General features: G+C 39.1%; 1 protein-coding gene across 1 annotated transcript in view; it reads left to right on the top strand.

The window, feature by feature from the left end:
* ZNF462 (zinc finger protein 462) overlaps positions 1-16634 on the top strand; it is a 122189-nt gene that overhangs the window by 95126 nt on the left and 10429 nt on the right. Inside the window, exons 4-9 of the mRNA XM_040359143.1 lie at positions 1724-1897; positions 5603-5892; positions 7131-7249; positions 7352-7528; positions 9453-9720; positions 11221-11357. Of these exons, the coding sequence (XP_040215077.1) occupies positions 1724-1897; positions 5603-5892; positions 7131-7249; positions 7352-7528; positions 9453-9720; positions 11221-11357 (1165 nt within the window). The remainder of the gene's footprint in view (positions 1-1723; positions 1898-5602; positions 5893-7130; positions 7250-7351; positions 7529-9452; positions 9721-11220; positions 11358-16634) is intronic.

The following is a 16634-nucleotide window of genomic DNA, read 5'->3' as shown; positions in this document are numbered from 1 at the left end:
TAATTAGAATGGTTATCATTTAGTTTACTAAGTATTAACACTAGTTATTAGCATACATATTTATAAATGTCCCTCACAGAATTTCCAGGTGTTAAATAGGATTACATACAATTGATTCTTTTGGTGTGATAACATGACACTATAGTTTACTTTTCTATTGAAATTATATTTTAAATTAGAAGTATTCAGTTTCTGATCACTTATGATAAATTGCAAATCACCTTTTCATCCAACATTTTTTTCACACACCTTTTTCATATCAAAACAAAATATGAAAAAAAAAAAATGAAATAAGAAACAATAAGGAAAAAGAAAAAAAAAAAAAAAGATAAAGCATCTAGATTTTGTGTCCAACTATGATCTACATCCCTGTTGTTCTTCGTAGCGCTTGATACATCCCATTGTGTGACTGAGTCATTGTGCTGCCTTGTTTAGAGCCCTTTTTAATATTCTATTTCTCTCAGAGGATGCATAGCAGATAAGTATAGGTTTAATTAACCTTAATCTATTATCATTCTTTAGGCAGTCATTTTAGGAAAAGTTTGACTCCGGTATTGCAAGCGCAGTTAACATTTTGTCACTTAAAGTGGAAGTAAACCCATCGATTTAACAGTTTCAAAAAGCAGTTACATTTCCGGCATGCCGGGATTGCTAACTGTCACATTGGTTGTGCTCTCAACCAAACTGTCAAACCATCCAATGGCTGGTGTCATAACTGATCACATGTTCAGCAGAATGGCAGTTGAAGAATAAACATAGGCCAAGATGGCAGCTTCCTTGCCTGAAAATTATAGGTGGGTTTACTTACACTTTAAGTAACGGAAATCCAGTTTTAGACTAAAATGGTTTTCGAGATGGATTTATGGCAAAAAGAAAGCAAAGTGTATAAATGAAAGGGATACCATATTGAAGAATTGGTCTGTAAAATGTCTGGTTGTCATCCAGTAAACATTGCCCTTCATTTGAAAATAAAGAACAGAGACCTCCACTAAGCTCTTTTTTTATGTTTCCGTTAGCACCTCCTTAAAGTGGAAGTGAACCCTCCTATAATTTTCAGGCAAGGAAGCTGCCATCTTGGCCTATGTTTAATCTTCAACTGCCATGATGCTGCACATGTGATCAGTTATGACACCAGCCATTGGATGGTTTGATGGTTTGGTTGAGAGCACAACCAATGTGACAGTTAGCATTCCCGGCATGCCAGGAATGTAACTGCTTTTTGAAACTGTTAAATTGATGGGTTTACTTCCGCTTTAAGTATAAAAAAATTCTTATCTTTTAATGTACTGATTGTTAACTGGTAGCACTAGGTTGAAATTAGTCCTTAAGGCAGAATTTTAGGAAATGGTTATAAATAGTTTTAGACATTTTAACTATCATAGTGTCATGTAATTTTCTGGCATAATATATTTATATTACCGTATGTTTGAGTATTTCTTACAGAGCTTAGTTGTACATTTTAAAATATTACATTTGTCTTTGACTAATTTGTAAGAGAACTTGAAGATGCTTTTTGTTTGTTGAATTATTTTATAAAATGCATTCCTTTCCTACTGTACATTGTGAATTTTAGAGTAATATATCTGTAAATAATGTTAGTCTAGTCTAAAGTCGGCATTTCTCTAGATGATCTGTTGTCTAAGTAGACCTGACTTACTACTTGTGTTGTGAACAATGTTCCTTTTTATTTGGCTGTGATAATTGTGCATTTTTCTGGCTATAGTTACAGACAGGAAGTGGTCAAGAGACAGTGACAAAGGGATTAAAGGAAAAGGTAGTTGTGGGCTACAAATGTAAATTCTGCGTGGAAGTCCATCCCACTCTTCGAGCCATCTGTAACCATCTCCGCAAACACATCCAGTATGGAAATGCTCACCCACTTCCACCTGAATTAAAGGTACAAACTGTGACTCAGGGCAAAATGACGGAACATGGAGCAACTTTGTTTATAGCATAGACATTTGTGGGAACAACATACTGCTTTGACATTCTACAATGCCGGCATCTGTACAGTTGAATTCTTAACAGTATGTTTGTTGACTATAGCTTATATGGAGCTCTTCAAACTGGTCCTTAGACCACCCAGCAGTGTACATCTATTGCAAATACGGAATAGGAAAGTAGGTGCATTTACCTAGTCAATTATTTTGTCATTTCTACCTGTTCTTTTATGAATAGAGATATGCAATACATGCACTAGGGGTGGTTTGTTTAATAAAATCTACTAAGCAGTAAATATAACATACAAAAGGTAAAGTTCATTCAGTGGTTCTTCCAGTTGTTAAAGGAAGCCTGACTTGGTAATATCACTCTTTTGATTGTTCCTGGTCCTTCCAGTCTAAGTATTTTGCAGTTGTAGTTCAGTTATTTTTTCTTCTCCAGCTGTCTTTAGAGAAACATGGATCAGTGAAGGATAATTTGCATGATGTCACTGCCCCCAACTTGTGTTTTTAAATAAAGTTTTGGTAAATGTTTTAATTAAATATATTTTGATGTGCCAAATATATTTCCTTTAAGAGGAATAACATTATTTGTGTGGCAGTTGCTTTTTATAGTGATTTTTTTCCCCATGTAAACCAAAAGATGATCATGACAGAGCAACAATAAATATATAATAACTTGGCTTTCATTGTGACAAGGACTTTGCCAACTAGATTTCAGAAACCTAGGGTGTTACAATATTACAAACTTCCTTTTGGTGCTGATGTGGTCACAAGGATAGACTACGATCAACCAGCCAGTTTAAAGGCGTTAGATCCATATTTATTTAATTTTTTGTTTTAAATGAAAAACATTTCAAGGTAGTTTATTCTCTTTTAAGCCTCAAATGACCTAAAGTACTTTCCATGTCTGTTTTCAAATATTACTAATAGTCAAAATGAAGCCCATGGAATAATTAAAGCACTTAGAGCAACTTGAAAATTGTAATGTTTTATCTTTCAGACTATTTTGGAACCACCCAGCCTGTACAACTGCCATTGCTCGATTTATATGTTCAGGCTATGCATCTTGTGATTCATGCCACCCCTCACCTGCAGCTAAATGAATGGGGTAGTTATCTGTTGTCATGCACATTATTCATTGCAAGGTGGACATAGAGCTTGCCTCCCTATATCCAAGCTGGCAACTAGGGGTCAGTGCATGTGACAAGATAGGGAGCCTTAGCATGTAAACAAAGGACCTGTGCAGGCCAACCAGTTCTGAATCATCTGTTTCATGGCCTTGAACTGTCAAAAAATAGCAGTTATTATTTTTACCAGCTCCTACATTATTGTATTGCCTGTTTTTAAGTACATTTTTCATCTTCAAATGATATCTAAATTTGCATTAAAAAACAAAACCGTCTTTCTGAGTTTAATTAAACATATCCATTTGACATGCAGGCTTTGTTATCCATAGGTGTGCATAATAATTCTGTTACAGTCAATGTTGTTTTTATGGTAATTATTTGTAAATGTGAAGTGTTCAGATGATCATTTTAAAAGATAAGTCCACCTAGAATAAACATAAAAGATAAGTAAAGTTAAAGTGGTAATGAACCTAAAAGTGAATATATTGCAGATTACCAACTCTTATGCCCTGTACACACGATCAGTTCATCTGATGAAAATGGTCTGATGGATTTTTTCATCAGATATCCGATGAAGCTGACTGATGATCAGTCGTGCCTACACACCATCGGTTAAAAAAACGATTGTGTAAGAACGCGGTGATGTAAAACACAACGACGTGCTGAGAAAAGTGAAGTTCAATGCTTCCGAGCATGCGTCGACTTGATTCTGAGCATGCGTGGATTTTTAACCGATGGATGTACCCACAGACGATCATTTTTTTTCTATAGGTTTTTTAACCATCAGATAATTTTAAAACAAGTTCCTAGTTTTTTGACTGATGGATAAAAAAACGATGGGGCCCACACACGATCGGTTCGTCTGATGAAAATGGTCCATCAGACCGTTTTCATCAGACGAACTGATCGTGTGTACGAGGCATTAGATGTGGCATCTGCATTAGGTTTTAGGCTTTTTTTTTTTTTTAGCCAAAAAGTCTATTTCATGTTCCTTTAACAGGCCAACCTGAGCAGTAAACATCATCAGCTAGAGGGTTAAGACAAACGATTTAACACTGGCAGGGATGCTTGAAGTGCTCAGCTTTTATTTATGTAAAACCTTTATCCCCAAAAAATGCTGGAGCTTTAATTTGTCATTTAACTCCATATAAATCTTCTAGCGCATATAACACTACCCTTTTCACAGGTTGACAGTGCTTTTTGTCCTAAGGTGACTCTCCATTGTGTCTCTATAGATTGGAGCCAGGAAGTTTGTTATTTGCCAGATGACTATGTAAAAAATAGGAAATTTAGGCATCCCATTTAAAGATTAGTACAATATAAAAAAAAAATCTGTTTTTGGGTACTGCTTTAAAAAAAGCAAAGGTAAAATAATGAGCTGAAATGCTTCCAAACTATAAATATCTATATGTGTGTTTATATAAATGTGTACCTGTATAGCAAAGAAAGCCTACTCCCAATGCAGTATTTGCACACTTAGGCTTTTTTAGCTTGTTATTTGAGGCCTGTGCACACTCCTAAGAGAGAGGGAAAGTGAGGCCTGTGCTTCTCTGACCATTATAACTATGATCAAGCAGAGAGAGAGAGAGAGAGAGATATCCCCACCCTTCTTGAACCTGTGTATGTAAACCTAGAATCAAATATGTAATATATTGCAGCTTGTCAGTCTTTGGATAAGGTGGCTGCATTTGTTTTCCTTTTTAAGCCTTTTCCTCTTAATTTTTACCTGGTAACACACTTGCTGTTCTATGTTTACTCACTCTCCATGATTGTTACCCAGGCTGGACCTCAAACATATCTTCCTCTCTTCATATCCATTTCATAGTAGGTGGGGGATTTAATAGTATGTAGAAAAAAGGTAACCTTGTTTGTTTGTGCTTTTGGTTCAGCTCGCAGGAAGTGATTATGTACTTTGCCGGAAATGTTTCTAGCTTCCTGTTCACTGCACTAAAATTTCAAACAATGACATTAGCCTTCCCACTTCTCTTTTGGGGACTACATCTCTATTATGAAGATGAGGAAAGTGGGAGGTTTTGTAGTTCAGGTCACAAGGCTAGGGTGGCAATGCCACACCTCTATAGTTGCAATGCAGTGAGCATTGTCTTCCTAGAAAAGTAAGTATTATTGACAGGATAAAAAATGAATACTATTGTAGCCAATATGTCTGAGGGACTGGTAAGCTGCAATATATTACATTTTTGTTCTTGGGTTTGGATATCAATTGATGACACTTCTTGGTGTGTTGGAATATGTAAATACTACTTCAGTCCTATGGTGGCAGAGCAGATGGCTACAAGCATTCTGTTTTACAAATATATAGTTATGTGTGCTTTTTTTTTATTTTTATTTAAAACCTTATGCTCCTCACCTTGTTGACCTTCTGCCAAGAGCCATAAAGCCATGTAAGAAAGCACATCTCCCTTAGCTGAGTTCATCCCATGTATTATGCACCTGATTTTAGGGAAATATTGATTCTTAAAATCAGAAGTTCCTCAAATAAACCTTTATCTTTTTTGCTTACTTCTATGTAAGAATGATGCAGAGGTGGAGGTGAGTAACACAGAAGTTGAAAAAGAGCCTGAAGAATCAAAACCAGTGGGGGAATCAAAACCAGAAGAAGCTTCCATAGATGTAATTAAAGAAGTAAAATTACCAAAGAGATGTAGGATTGGTGGCTATCCCTGTAAACAGTGTGACCGCGTTCTAATGTCAATGCAAGGCTTGCGTTCCCATGAGAGGAGTCACTTGGCACTAGCCATGTTTACTCGAGAAGACAAATACAGCTGCCAGTTCTGCTCCTTTGTCTCTGCCTTCAGGCACAAGTAAGCATTCTGAGAACGAAAAAAAACGATTCCGTTTGATTTATGGGTGGATGTTATGTTTATTTATGCACATAATAATATGCTCATCTCTGGCATTGTCTTGAGCAAAATGTTTTTAAATCTCAGAAAAAGAAGCCAAAATGGCATGTAAAATTTTAGCCAATTTTATAGGTATATTTTCCTTTTTATGTGTGTTTTTTCTTCTTTATATAAATTTAGATTGAGAGACAATTGCATTTTAAGGAAAGTTATATTAAAATTATATTAAAGTTATATAAAATTTAAAAAAATAAAACAATCAATGCAAGAAGGACCAATGCATCATGAAATACCAACCATTGAGATATCTTGATATTAGGAGAGTCTTTAAATCAGACACCTCTGCAATTAATTCACCCATTTAAATGCATATGTATGTCTCTGGGAAATCTTTGGTTGTCCTCTTCTTGACCCGTGGAGAAATGTTCAGGAACATATGCAGATAGCAAGAATCTTTCTGGAGGCAATCATGTATTTTTCTTGGAGATATGACAACATGAATTTGACCAAATGGATCTGAATTGTTCTTGTAAAAAAATTTAATTACTCAAAGTAGTTATTAATGTGTGAGGTGATCCTTCTAAATAGATGCCTTTTGCCGCAGTGGAAACATATATTCCTCTTTAAATATTTGTAACCATTGAGCAAAATAATATCTAACCATTGAGCAAAACAAACTAAAATTAAAAGACAACAAACAGAACTTGAAGCAAACTATGCAGATATCCTTAGTCAGAACATGATATGTTGTATATTATATTAAATTGACACACATGACACACAGTCCTTCAAAATTCATGAAGGCACCCACAGAAATAGGGAGCTAAAGGTTTGCCATTTCTGTAAATTATCAGATTGAACTAAAAGATTATCAAATGCCCAATGCATAAATAACAAAGTCAATGCATACATGGATACATCGTATTCAATCAAATAAATATAAGAAAATTCATTGCACATCCAGCCGTAGAGCTAATATAGTAGTGCATGTAAATGTAAACACAGGGCTAATCAGCAAAAAAAGGAAGCAATTTGCTTAACTTGTCTCTCTGTATTTGTTAGCAAATGTTTAATTCAAAGCATTGCTTAGGTTGGACCTGTTTTGTCAGAAGAGAAGTGAGGTGCCTCAGGATTCATACAATTGATCAATAACAAATAAAAAGATTTTTTAATTAAAAAAGGCCTTTTTCCCCCCCCAGTCTGGATCGACACCTCCAGGAACACCATGGACATTACAAGCCATTTAGATGTAAACATTGCCCATTCAAAACTTCTTCAAATAGCCGTCTGAAAACACATATTGCAAAGGCACATGGAGGTGAGATTTTGAAATGAATTAGGTGTGGTGTTCAGATAGTTTTGTTGTAAAATTTGATTTACTTACATTTTTCCACTAAATTTTCTTGTATAACATTTTCAGGTGAACATGCCTACAAGTGCTCATTTTGTTCGATATCAAAAATGACAATCAGTCAGTTAAAAGATCACTGTATAAAGGTCCATGGAAAAACTCTTACATTACCAAAGCTTCGAACTATGGGTCCAAGTAGCCCGCGTGCCAAACAAAGTACACGGATTGGGAAGGAAGGTGCGGATGGTAAGAAGACCATTCTATAGAATAAATGTTTTTTGTTGATACTAAAACAGTTGAAACTATTTTTGCCTTTAATAAATTGCTGTATATCTAGAAACTCCCCTATGTATCAACACATTAAAGCAATTGTTTTCTGTACTGTCTTGTTCTACTTCTCCAGCACATACCCTCACTTTTTATATTCTAGATGGATAGACAGCCAAGGTAATCTAAATTTAAAGGGTAACCCAACTTTCGTGGGGGAAATAAATAGTAAATTAAGAAAAAATAATATAGCGTTCTACAATTGCCACACAAGTCATATTGAAAATGAATGTTTTATCCTTTTGAATCTGCAGCTCTGTAATTTTCTGTAAAATGCAATGCAACATGGCTAACTGGAGGTGTTCTGTACATAGAATGTATACAGAACGCCCACCCCAGAAACATAATTTCCTGCTTGTGTGATTGGCTCACTGATTTTCCAGGAATTCTGCACTAAGGCCCCTTTCACACTGGGGCGGGAGGTGCGGTGGCGGTAAAGCGCTGCTATTTTTAGCAGCTCTTTAGCGCAAATTTCGCAGCGCTATTTGGCCAATTAGCGTGGGGTTTTACCCCCCGTTAGCGGTCGAGAAAGGGTTAAAACCGCCCACAGAGGCTCATTGCCAGCAGTATAGCCATGCTGTCCTATTGATTTCAATGGGCAGGAGCGGTATACACACCGCTCCAAAGATGCGGCTAGCAGGACGGTATACGCACCGCTCCAGTGTGAAAGCCCTCTGGCTTTCACACTGGAGAAACAGCAGCAGCTGTTTCAAGTTGGTTTGCAGGCGCTATTTTTAGCACAATAGCGCCTGCAAACTGCCCCAGTGTGAAAGGGGTCTAAGATGCAAGTCAGATTTCAGGCATTCCTTGCAACAAAAAATGTAATTTTCGATGAGATACTCCCAATAGGAAATCGCATTTTAAAGGGATGCAGGCCCAGCAGCTTTCCTCATTAGTGCCCTGCAGGTGCTGCAGCTGATTGATAATTATGAAACCACTCCCATTAGGCTAACTTTCCCACATGGACACAGACAAACAGTGATTCCTTCAGAATAACAAAAAGTAGGAATCTGCAACAGTTTGTTAAAAAGTGGAGTTACGCTTTAAAGTGATACTAAAGTCTTGTTTTTTGTTGCTTTAAAACGAATAAACATACTTAACTAACAAACATACTTGCTTACCTGCTATGTGTAGGGGGTTTTGCACTGAGCAGCCCAGATCCTCCTCTTCTCGGGTTCCTCTTTGGTGTTCCTGGCCCCTCCCTCCTGTCGAGTACCCCCACAGCATGCAGGTTGCTATGGGGGCACCCGAGCCGAGCTGCCACTTATTGTGTCCATTCAGACACTGAGCTTCTTGTGGCCTCGCCCCCTCTCTCCTGATTGGCTAATTGACTTTGACAGCAGTGGGAGCCAATGGTGCCGTTGCTGTGTCTCAGCCAATCAGGAGGAAGAGTCCCGGACGATCTAGGCACTTGTGCACATCGTTAGCTAGAGATAGAGCTCAGGTAAGTATTAGGGGGGCTGCTACACACAGAAGTTTTTTTTTGTCTTAATGCATGGAATGCCTTCACAACCACTTTAAGTAAATGAAAGATTTTACTGATGCTAAATATTTCTGTTCAGCTTCATACTTAAATTCCTTTGTACCCTGCAGGTTGTATTGTGGGATTCAATTGGTATTTAGAAAATATTTGCTTATTTTGAAAGTCCAGCTTTACATTTATACACACTCTACCTGCTTATTAGCTTGTTACCTAGTGACAGGTTTACATAACTTGAACTTCTTCAGCTAGATAATATGTCTGACTGAAAGCTCCTTCTTTGTGTTTGTCAGAAACTGAAATTTTGACTACAGCAGGTTGGACTGTCAACCTCTAAATGTGACTATATTTTTTCTTTTGTAGAGGCCACATATTCTGAGCCACCAGATGTCCAGCAGCAGCTCAATCATTATCAGTCAGCTGCTTTAGCCAGAAATAACAGCAATAATAGTCCTGGACCTCTACCTGTGGTTACAATGGCACTAGAACATAAAGAAGATTTTATCCTCAAGTGTGAATTTTGTGACTTTTCCTCTGGGTACATCCAAAGCATTCGCCGTCACTACAGGGACAAACATGGAGGAAAGAAGCTGTTTAAGTGCAAAGACTGCAACTATTATACATGCTATAAGTAAGAACAACCCACAGGGTTTAACTCAACATTCCATCATGTGAAAATAACTGCATGAAGGGTAACTGTAAAAAGAGACGTGGGTGTATGGGGCACATGTCTTTAGCTGATGCCTTTTACCAAAGTTTAGTGGGTGTTGGGAGAAAATCTCAATCCCAGCTCTGAGTAATTGAGTTAGCTTTTCGTGCAAACATTCATTGAAAAATTGTGCATCAGAACATTTTGTTTTCTGCCATCATTGAGTCAACTAATTTCATTCAAAAGCCCTTGAAATTTCATCCAGACCTGCTGTTTGAATGGAATTCCAGATTCATTAAACCGCTTTTATTACAATATGTACAATTCTTCCCACACAAAAACCACATTCACAGTTAGAAATGTATTTATTTGAGAATTTTTTTTTGTATACTGCTTCCTCAAATTTTCTCACCACTACTGATTCAATGGCAATAACCATTAAAAAAATCTAACGAACATTCTGAAAACTACCGTTTTCTTATTAAATTTTACTGGTGTATGTCTAGCTTAAGAGTAAGACTCTGTAAGCATGCCTGGGTTAAATTTTATAAATCAATGTGCATGCTTCGGTGATGAGAAATGAAATGTGCATGGAGTTTGTTGGTCTCACTGATTTTGATTTTGCATAGGTTTTCTCCTGTGTTTTCTTACACAAAACAGATGTAGGTTAATCAACTTCCTCTCTTGCATAGATGTGTCTTAGATGTGCATAGATCTTTGGCAAAATGTGTTATAATACATTTCAGGGTCAGGAATTGTAAAGTAACTATTTTAGACTGTTGCCCCTAATTGGTGTCCGGTGGAATTTTAACGGTGTCTCACTATCAAAAACCAAGCAATTTAAGCCTCCTTAATGTGGTTGATCTGGCATGGGCAGTGTTAAGAGATACTGGGGGAGATTTTCTAAAACTGGAGAGTGCAAAATCTGATTAAGCTCTACATAGAAACCAATGCACTTCCAGGTTTTATTGCAAAAGTTTATTTGAACAAGCAGAAGTTAGATTGGCTACCATGCACCGCTGCACCAGATTCTGAGTGCACCAGTTTTAGTAAATCTCCCTCACTATGTTACTCTGGCTGGGCTGAAAGGTCATGGCTGACAGCTTCCACCGCTGAGCCTGTACAAAGTAATGACAGACAGCTGTGAGGAGCCACAGTTGTCTGCCAGTTTTTGCATGTTTCCACAATTCAAGCAATTTCCTTTGGTATGGACATCTGTCCCTAACCGCAGGTAAATACATGTGGATAGCAACAGAGCCTATCATTCTCAGATAAATGGCAAATTACAAAACTACCTTTACTTATGTAGTGCAAGGGCCTGCCTGGTTACATGCAAATTGAAAGTTTTTAGGTTTGACATTATATGGCTTTGGTAAATCTAAAGGAAAGTTGTACAAGTAAGTTGTATAATATATGGCCAGAATTGGCCATAGCGGTGAGGATATTGCATATCTTAATTTTAGTTTATTTTTTCTTCAACAGATCTGCTTTTACCATGCATATTGAAGCAGGCCATTCGTCTGTTCCCCAGGAGGGGCCCAAAGATCTGAGATGTCCACTCTGCCTGTACCATACCAAATACAAACACAATATGATAGATCATATTGTCCTGCATAGAGGTAAAGGCTTTGTCCAATGCCATTAATATAAAACAAATGAGATCACATTATAACAATCTGCCAACCAAGAATGCATTCAAACATTCTATAATGTGGGCCTTATCCAATTGAAACCCTGTGATTTTCCTTGCTTGACTTTCTGCTGGCTCACTGACGTGCAACAAGCATACATCATGTGAATGTCATCCTTCAAGCTTATATCTGATCAGCGGTTCACTAGATTGTAAAGCCAGGATATAAGGATCACAGCCCCGGAGCTGATGTCTGCTCCTGTATTTCTGTCGTCACAGATTAAATTTAAGCAGGCCGCTAAAGTGCTTCTAAAGGCTGAAGGTTTTTTACCTTCATACATTCTGCATTCAGTTTTATAGACACAGAGAGCGGAGCTCGGGAGCGAGCACTTAGGAGTTCACCCATAGCAAGCTGCTTACTATGGGGGAAATCGGCAAGGGGGAGGGCCTAGAGTGCCGGCGAGGGACCCGAGAAGAAAAGGATCAGGGCTGCTCTGGGCAAAACCACTGCACAGAGCAGGTAAGTATAACATATTTGTTATCTAACCACTTAAGGACTGGAATGATTTATCCCCTTCCTGCACCAGGCCTTTTTTTGATACAGCACTGCGTTATTTTAACTGACAATTGCGTGGTCGTGTGACCCTGTACCCAAATAAAATTGATGCCCTTTTCCCCAGTCGTCTTCCAGGACAGCCCTTAAGAGATGGAGTCCCTCCCATCGACACAGGAAACACATTGCCAAACAGTTCAAGAGGCGGTCAGTCTCTGTGTTTCCTGAAGGACTTCATCTCTCAGGGGCTGCCTGCAGGTAAGGGAGGCCGTATAAGAGGACTGGGTCCCATCCGTTCGGCTCCTGGAAGTCTCACCTTTTCGGTGCTAGGGCTCGGGTACCGTCCAGCAACACCGGAGCAGACCCGTTTTTCTCCTCCTCCCGGTGCCGATGTGAGCCAGTGGGCAGAATTAAGTGGTTCCCCCAGGAATGGGTGAGTGGATCTCCATTTTGCCAGCTCCTTTTGCCGCGATCGCGGTGGGGGTCAGAGACGCCGATGCGTCATGTCCGGCGGATATTTCAAGTTATTCATTCTTCCTTGTATTCCAAGTGTACATGACAAATATGTCCAAGTATGTCATAACCCTAATATTGAGAGCTGCTTAACCACTTAAGCCCCGGACCAATATGCAGCCTAAAGACCCAAGGTGTTTTTACAGTTCGGGACTGCGTCGCTTTAACAGACAATTGCGCGGTCGTGCGACGTGGCTCCCAAACAAAATTGGCGTCCTTTTTTCCCCACAAATAGAGCTTTCTTTTGGTGGTATTTGATCACATCTGCGGTTTTTAGTTTTTGCGCTATAAACAAAAATAGAGCGACAATTTTGAAAAAAAAGCAATATTTTTTACTTTTTGCTGTAATAAATATCCCCCAAAAACATATATAAAAACATTTTTTTTCCTCAGTTTAGGCCGATACGTATTCTTCTACCTATTTTTAGTAAAAAAAATCGCAATAAGCGTTTATCGATTGGTTTGCGCAAAATTTATAGTGTTTACAAAATAGGGGATAGTTTTATTGCATTTTTATTTTTTATTTTTTTTTTACTACTAATGGCGGCGATCAGCAATTTTTTTCGTGACTGCGACATTATGGCGGACACTTCGGACAATTTTGACACATTTTTGGGACCATTGTCATTTTCACAGCAAAAAATGCATTTAAATTGCATTCTTTATTGTGAAAATGACAGTTGCAGTTTGGGAGTTAACCACAGGTGGCGCTGTAGGAGTTAGGGTGCACCTAGTATGTGTTTACAACTGTTTGGGGGTGTGGCTGTAGGAATGACGTCATCGATCGTGTCTTCCCTATAAAGGGAATGACGCGATCGATGCGCCGCCATAGTGAAGGACGGGGAAGCCGTGTTTACACACGGCTCTCCTCGTTCTTCAGCTCCGGGGAGCGATCGCGACGGAGCGGCTATAAACAAATAGCCGCGCCGTGGTCCCGGATCGCTCCCCGAGCGGACCCGACCTCCGCATGTAGCGGGGGGGGTCCCGATCGGACCCCCCACCCGCTAATAGGGGAGGACGTACCTATACGCCCATGTGCCTGTACGTGCCATATTGTGGACGTATATGTACATGGGCTGGTCCTTAAGTGGTTAAGGACTGTAAGTAATAATTGGCTAAGAAAATTTTTTTGGGGGGTTGGTTATAAAATTGCTGAAATTGTCTGTGTACATTAATTTTGGCCATTTTATTACTTGAATATTTATAGCAAGAGATGCGGCAGCAGAACAGCTGACATTATTTTGATTCCCATGTTAATATTGGTGAAATTCTCTCAGGTGCAGGGTTGTCAGGGTGGATACATGTTGCTCTCTAAACGTATGTGTTAGTGTACAGAATAAACCTTGCCGTAACATAATTGTTTGGTTAGCCTGATACCACTCTTAAATGACTTCAAGAGAAATTCCAGTGAGCTGTGAGGCCTATCTAGCAAAAGTTTAACTGTGCTTCAGCATGGTCTACTCGATTTACCATAACCTTTGTAACATTCTTTGTAGGCCATTGTGTCCAGAATACAGATAGCTACTCATGTTCACTGGAAGCATCTGCTTCCTGAAGCATATGACTTGCATATACAGTAACTTATACGCTTTGCTTGCTGTATCACCGATCAGAATCCCAAAGCATTACTAAAACCCTGTTACATCATACTGTATATTCTGCATGGGAAAGACAGCAAAAAGTTTTTTTCCTGCATCACAAATAGATGAGCAATATATTTCCACATCATGAAATTACAGGCAAAAGGGACCTGGGTGAATGGATGTGTGCTCTAAAGCAGTGCCTGTTAAATACATAAATAGAAATCTAGGAAGGTATGCTGTACCAACTGTATTAATTTTAGGGCATACTTAAGAATGTAGATCTGAGTTCAAGTGCCCTTGTGTCCAGACTGTACATTTTTAAGTATTTGCATACTCTTAAGTAGGGTTGTTTTTTTAAGACCGAGTACAAGTACTGATACTTTTTTTCAAGTACTCGCCGATACCGATTACCAATACTTTTTTCTTAATTTCATGTGACAGTGGTACATGTGTCAATTGTTTTTTTGTTGTTGTTGTTTATTTTTTACATTTTTTTTTTTTTTTTTTACAATGCTTTCTTTTTTTAAAGGGGGGGATAGACAGTGTCAGTGTGTTTTTTTATTTTATTTTTTATTTTTTACAATATATTTTTTTTATTATTTATTGCAATTTTTTTATCAGCCCTGTTGGGGGGTTTTGGTGAGATATCAGGGGTCTTAACAGACCTCTGACATCTACCCTTTGAGACAGGGAAAGGGACTAGGGACACAGATTTCCCAGTCCCTTTCTCTGCAGCTTCAGCTGAAATGAATGGAGAGAAGACAGCGGCTCCTCTCCATTCATATACTGAAACATTGTAAACACAGTTTACAATGTTTCAGTTATGTGAATGGACAGAGTCAGTGATCACTGACTCTGTACATTCAGAAAAGGTAGGATCAAGGGGGTGGAGGAGGAGAATGGAGGGGGACAGCGACACGGCAGCACGAAGGAGGACACAAAGCAGCATGGAGGGGGACACGGAGGGAGACGGCAGCATGGAGATGGCAGCACAGAGGGGGACGCGGAGGGGTACAGCAGCAGAACGGAGGGGGGCTAGAGGAGGATATGGGGACAGTCAGCAGTGATCAGTGCTTGTAACTCCCCCACCGCACTGATCACCCCGACTGTCCAGGTATTGGGTACAAGTACTCGGGCAAATGCTCGATATTGGTACCGATACTAGTATCAGTATCGGGACAACCCTACTCTTAAGCATTAAAAATGCAAAACAACACCCCCACCTACCTCTGTAGCTGAAGTCACTGCCAGAAACTCCTTCTCAAAGCAGGGGCTTGGCAGCCTTCTAATGTAAGCACACAGTAAGGTGCTGTAACCTTTTAGAAACTTACCAAAACCTGACTTTCAGAATGTCTTGTGGTTTATGAGGGCACATTACCTCATAACCAGAGTACCCACAACTACAAGGTCCGTGAAGGCTTTTTAAAAATCTTTTACTGTTTGTTAAGAACATATACATTTAGGGCCAGATTCATAAAGACTTACGACGGGCGTATTGGTAAATACACCGTCGTAAGTCCGAATCCGCGCCGTCGAAACTTTAAGCGTATGCTCAAACTGAGATACGCTTAAATGTTGCTAAGATACGACCGGCGTAAGTCTCCTACGCCGTCGTATCCTAACTGCATATTTACGCTGGCCGCTAGGGGTGTGTACGCTGATTTACGCCTAGAATATGTAAATCAGCTAGATACGCCTATTCACGAACGTACGCCCGGCTGTCGCAGTAAAGATATGCCGTTTACGTAAGGGGTTTTCAGGCGTAAAGATAAACCACCAAAAAGATGGCGCAGCCAATGTTAAGTATGGACGTCGGAACTGCTCCTTTTGTGTGCTTTAGCAAATCGTTATACTGTATAATGAAAATAAAAATGTTCATATTCAAACATAGTGCAGAAAATAAATGCATGTTGCTTATATTTTTTAATTGTTGGAAAGTTTCATTTGATTGGGGGGCCATTTTAGTTACTGCTGTTATGTAGAGTGGCAGGTTTACTGCTTAAACATATCTCTTGTTTTTTGATCTGGCTTCTTAACCTTTTATGACTACTTAGGGCAAGCATACATAACGGTAGGTCAGTTTGCCAGGATTGAAGATATTTTTTCTTCTTCATACTACTGTGCTTATGTTAACTCTCAGCTGAACTATCAAGCTATCAAATGGCTGGTGCCATAACTGACCACATGTCGTGTAGCACCACGGCAACTGCAGATCAAACAGACCAAGATGGCAGCTTCCTTAACTGTAAAGGATAGAAGGGTTTAGTTTCACTCTAAATAGATTAATAGGATGTTCTTAAACCGATATGTCTACTTTCTATCAGGATACAGATAGGTGAGTTGTCATTAATGACCCACTCACATGCAGCTAGTGAAGTGTCCTTAACCTGTTCCAGTCAACCATACACATATGGCAGTGGCTGGATGAGTGGACACATATGCATCCGTGGAAAACAGCTTTTCTGTGCTGAGAGCGCACACTCCTAACAAAGTGACTAAGCCGTCATGGACAGCTCTCAGTCATGGCTTATGATCAGGAGCTTTTGATCATGTGACAGTCAATAACAGCGGTCACATGATCGGGAAGCCTGACTCCTGCCATCTAGATCTTCCTAAA

This window comes from Rana temporaria, chromosome 1, assembly GCF_905171775.1.
Source record: "Rana temporaria chromosome 1, aRanTem1.1, whole genome shotgun sequence".
Classification (NCBI taxonomy): Eukaryota; Metazoa; Chordata; class Amphibia; order Anura; family Ranidae; genus Rana; species Rana temporaria.
This window is presented reverse-complemented; position numbering and strand designations above follow the sequence as displayed.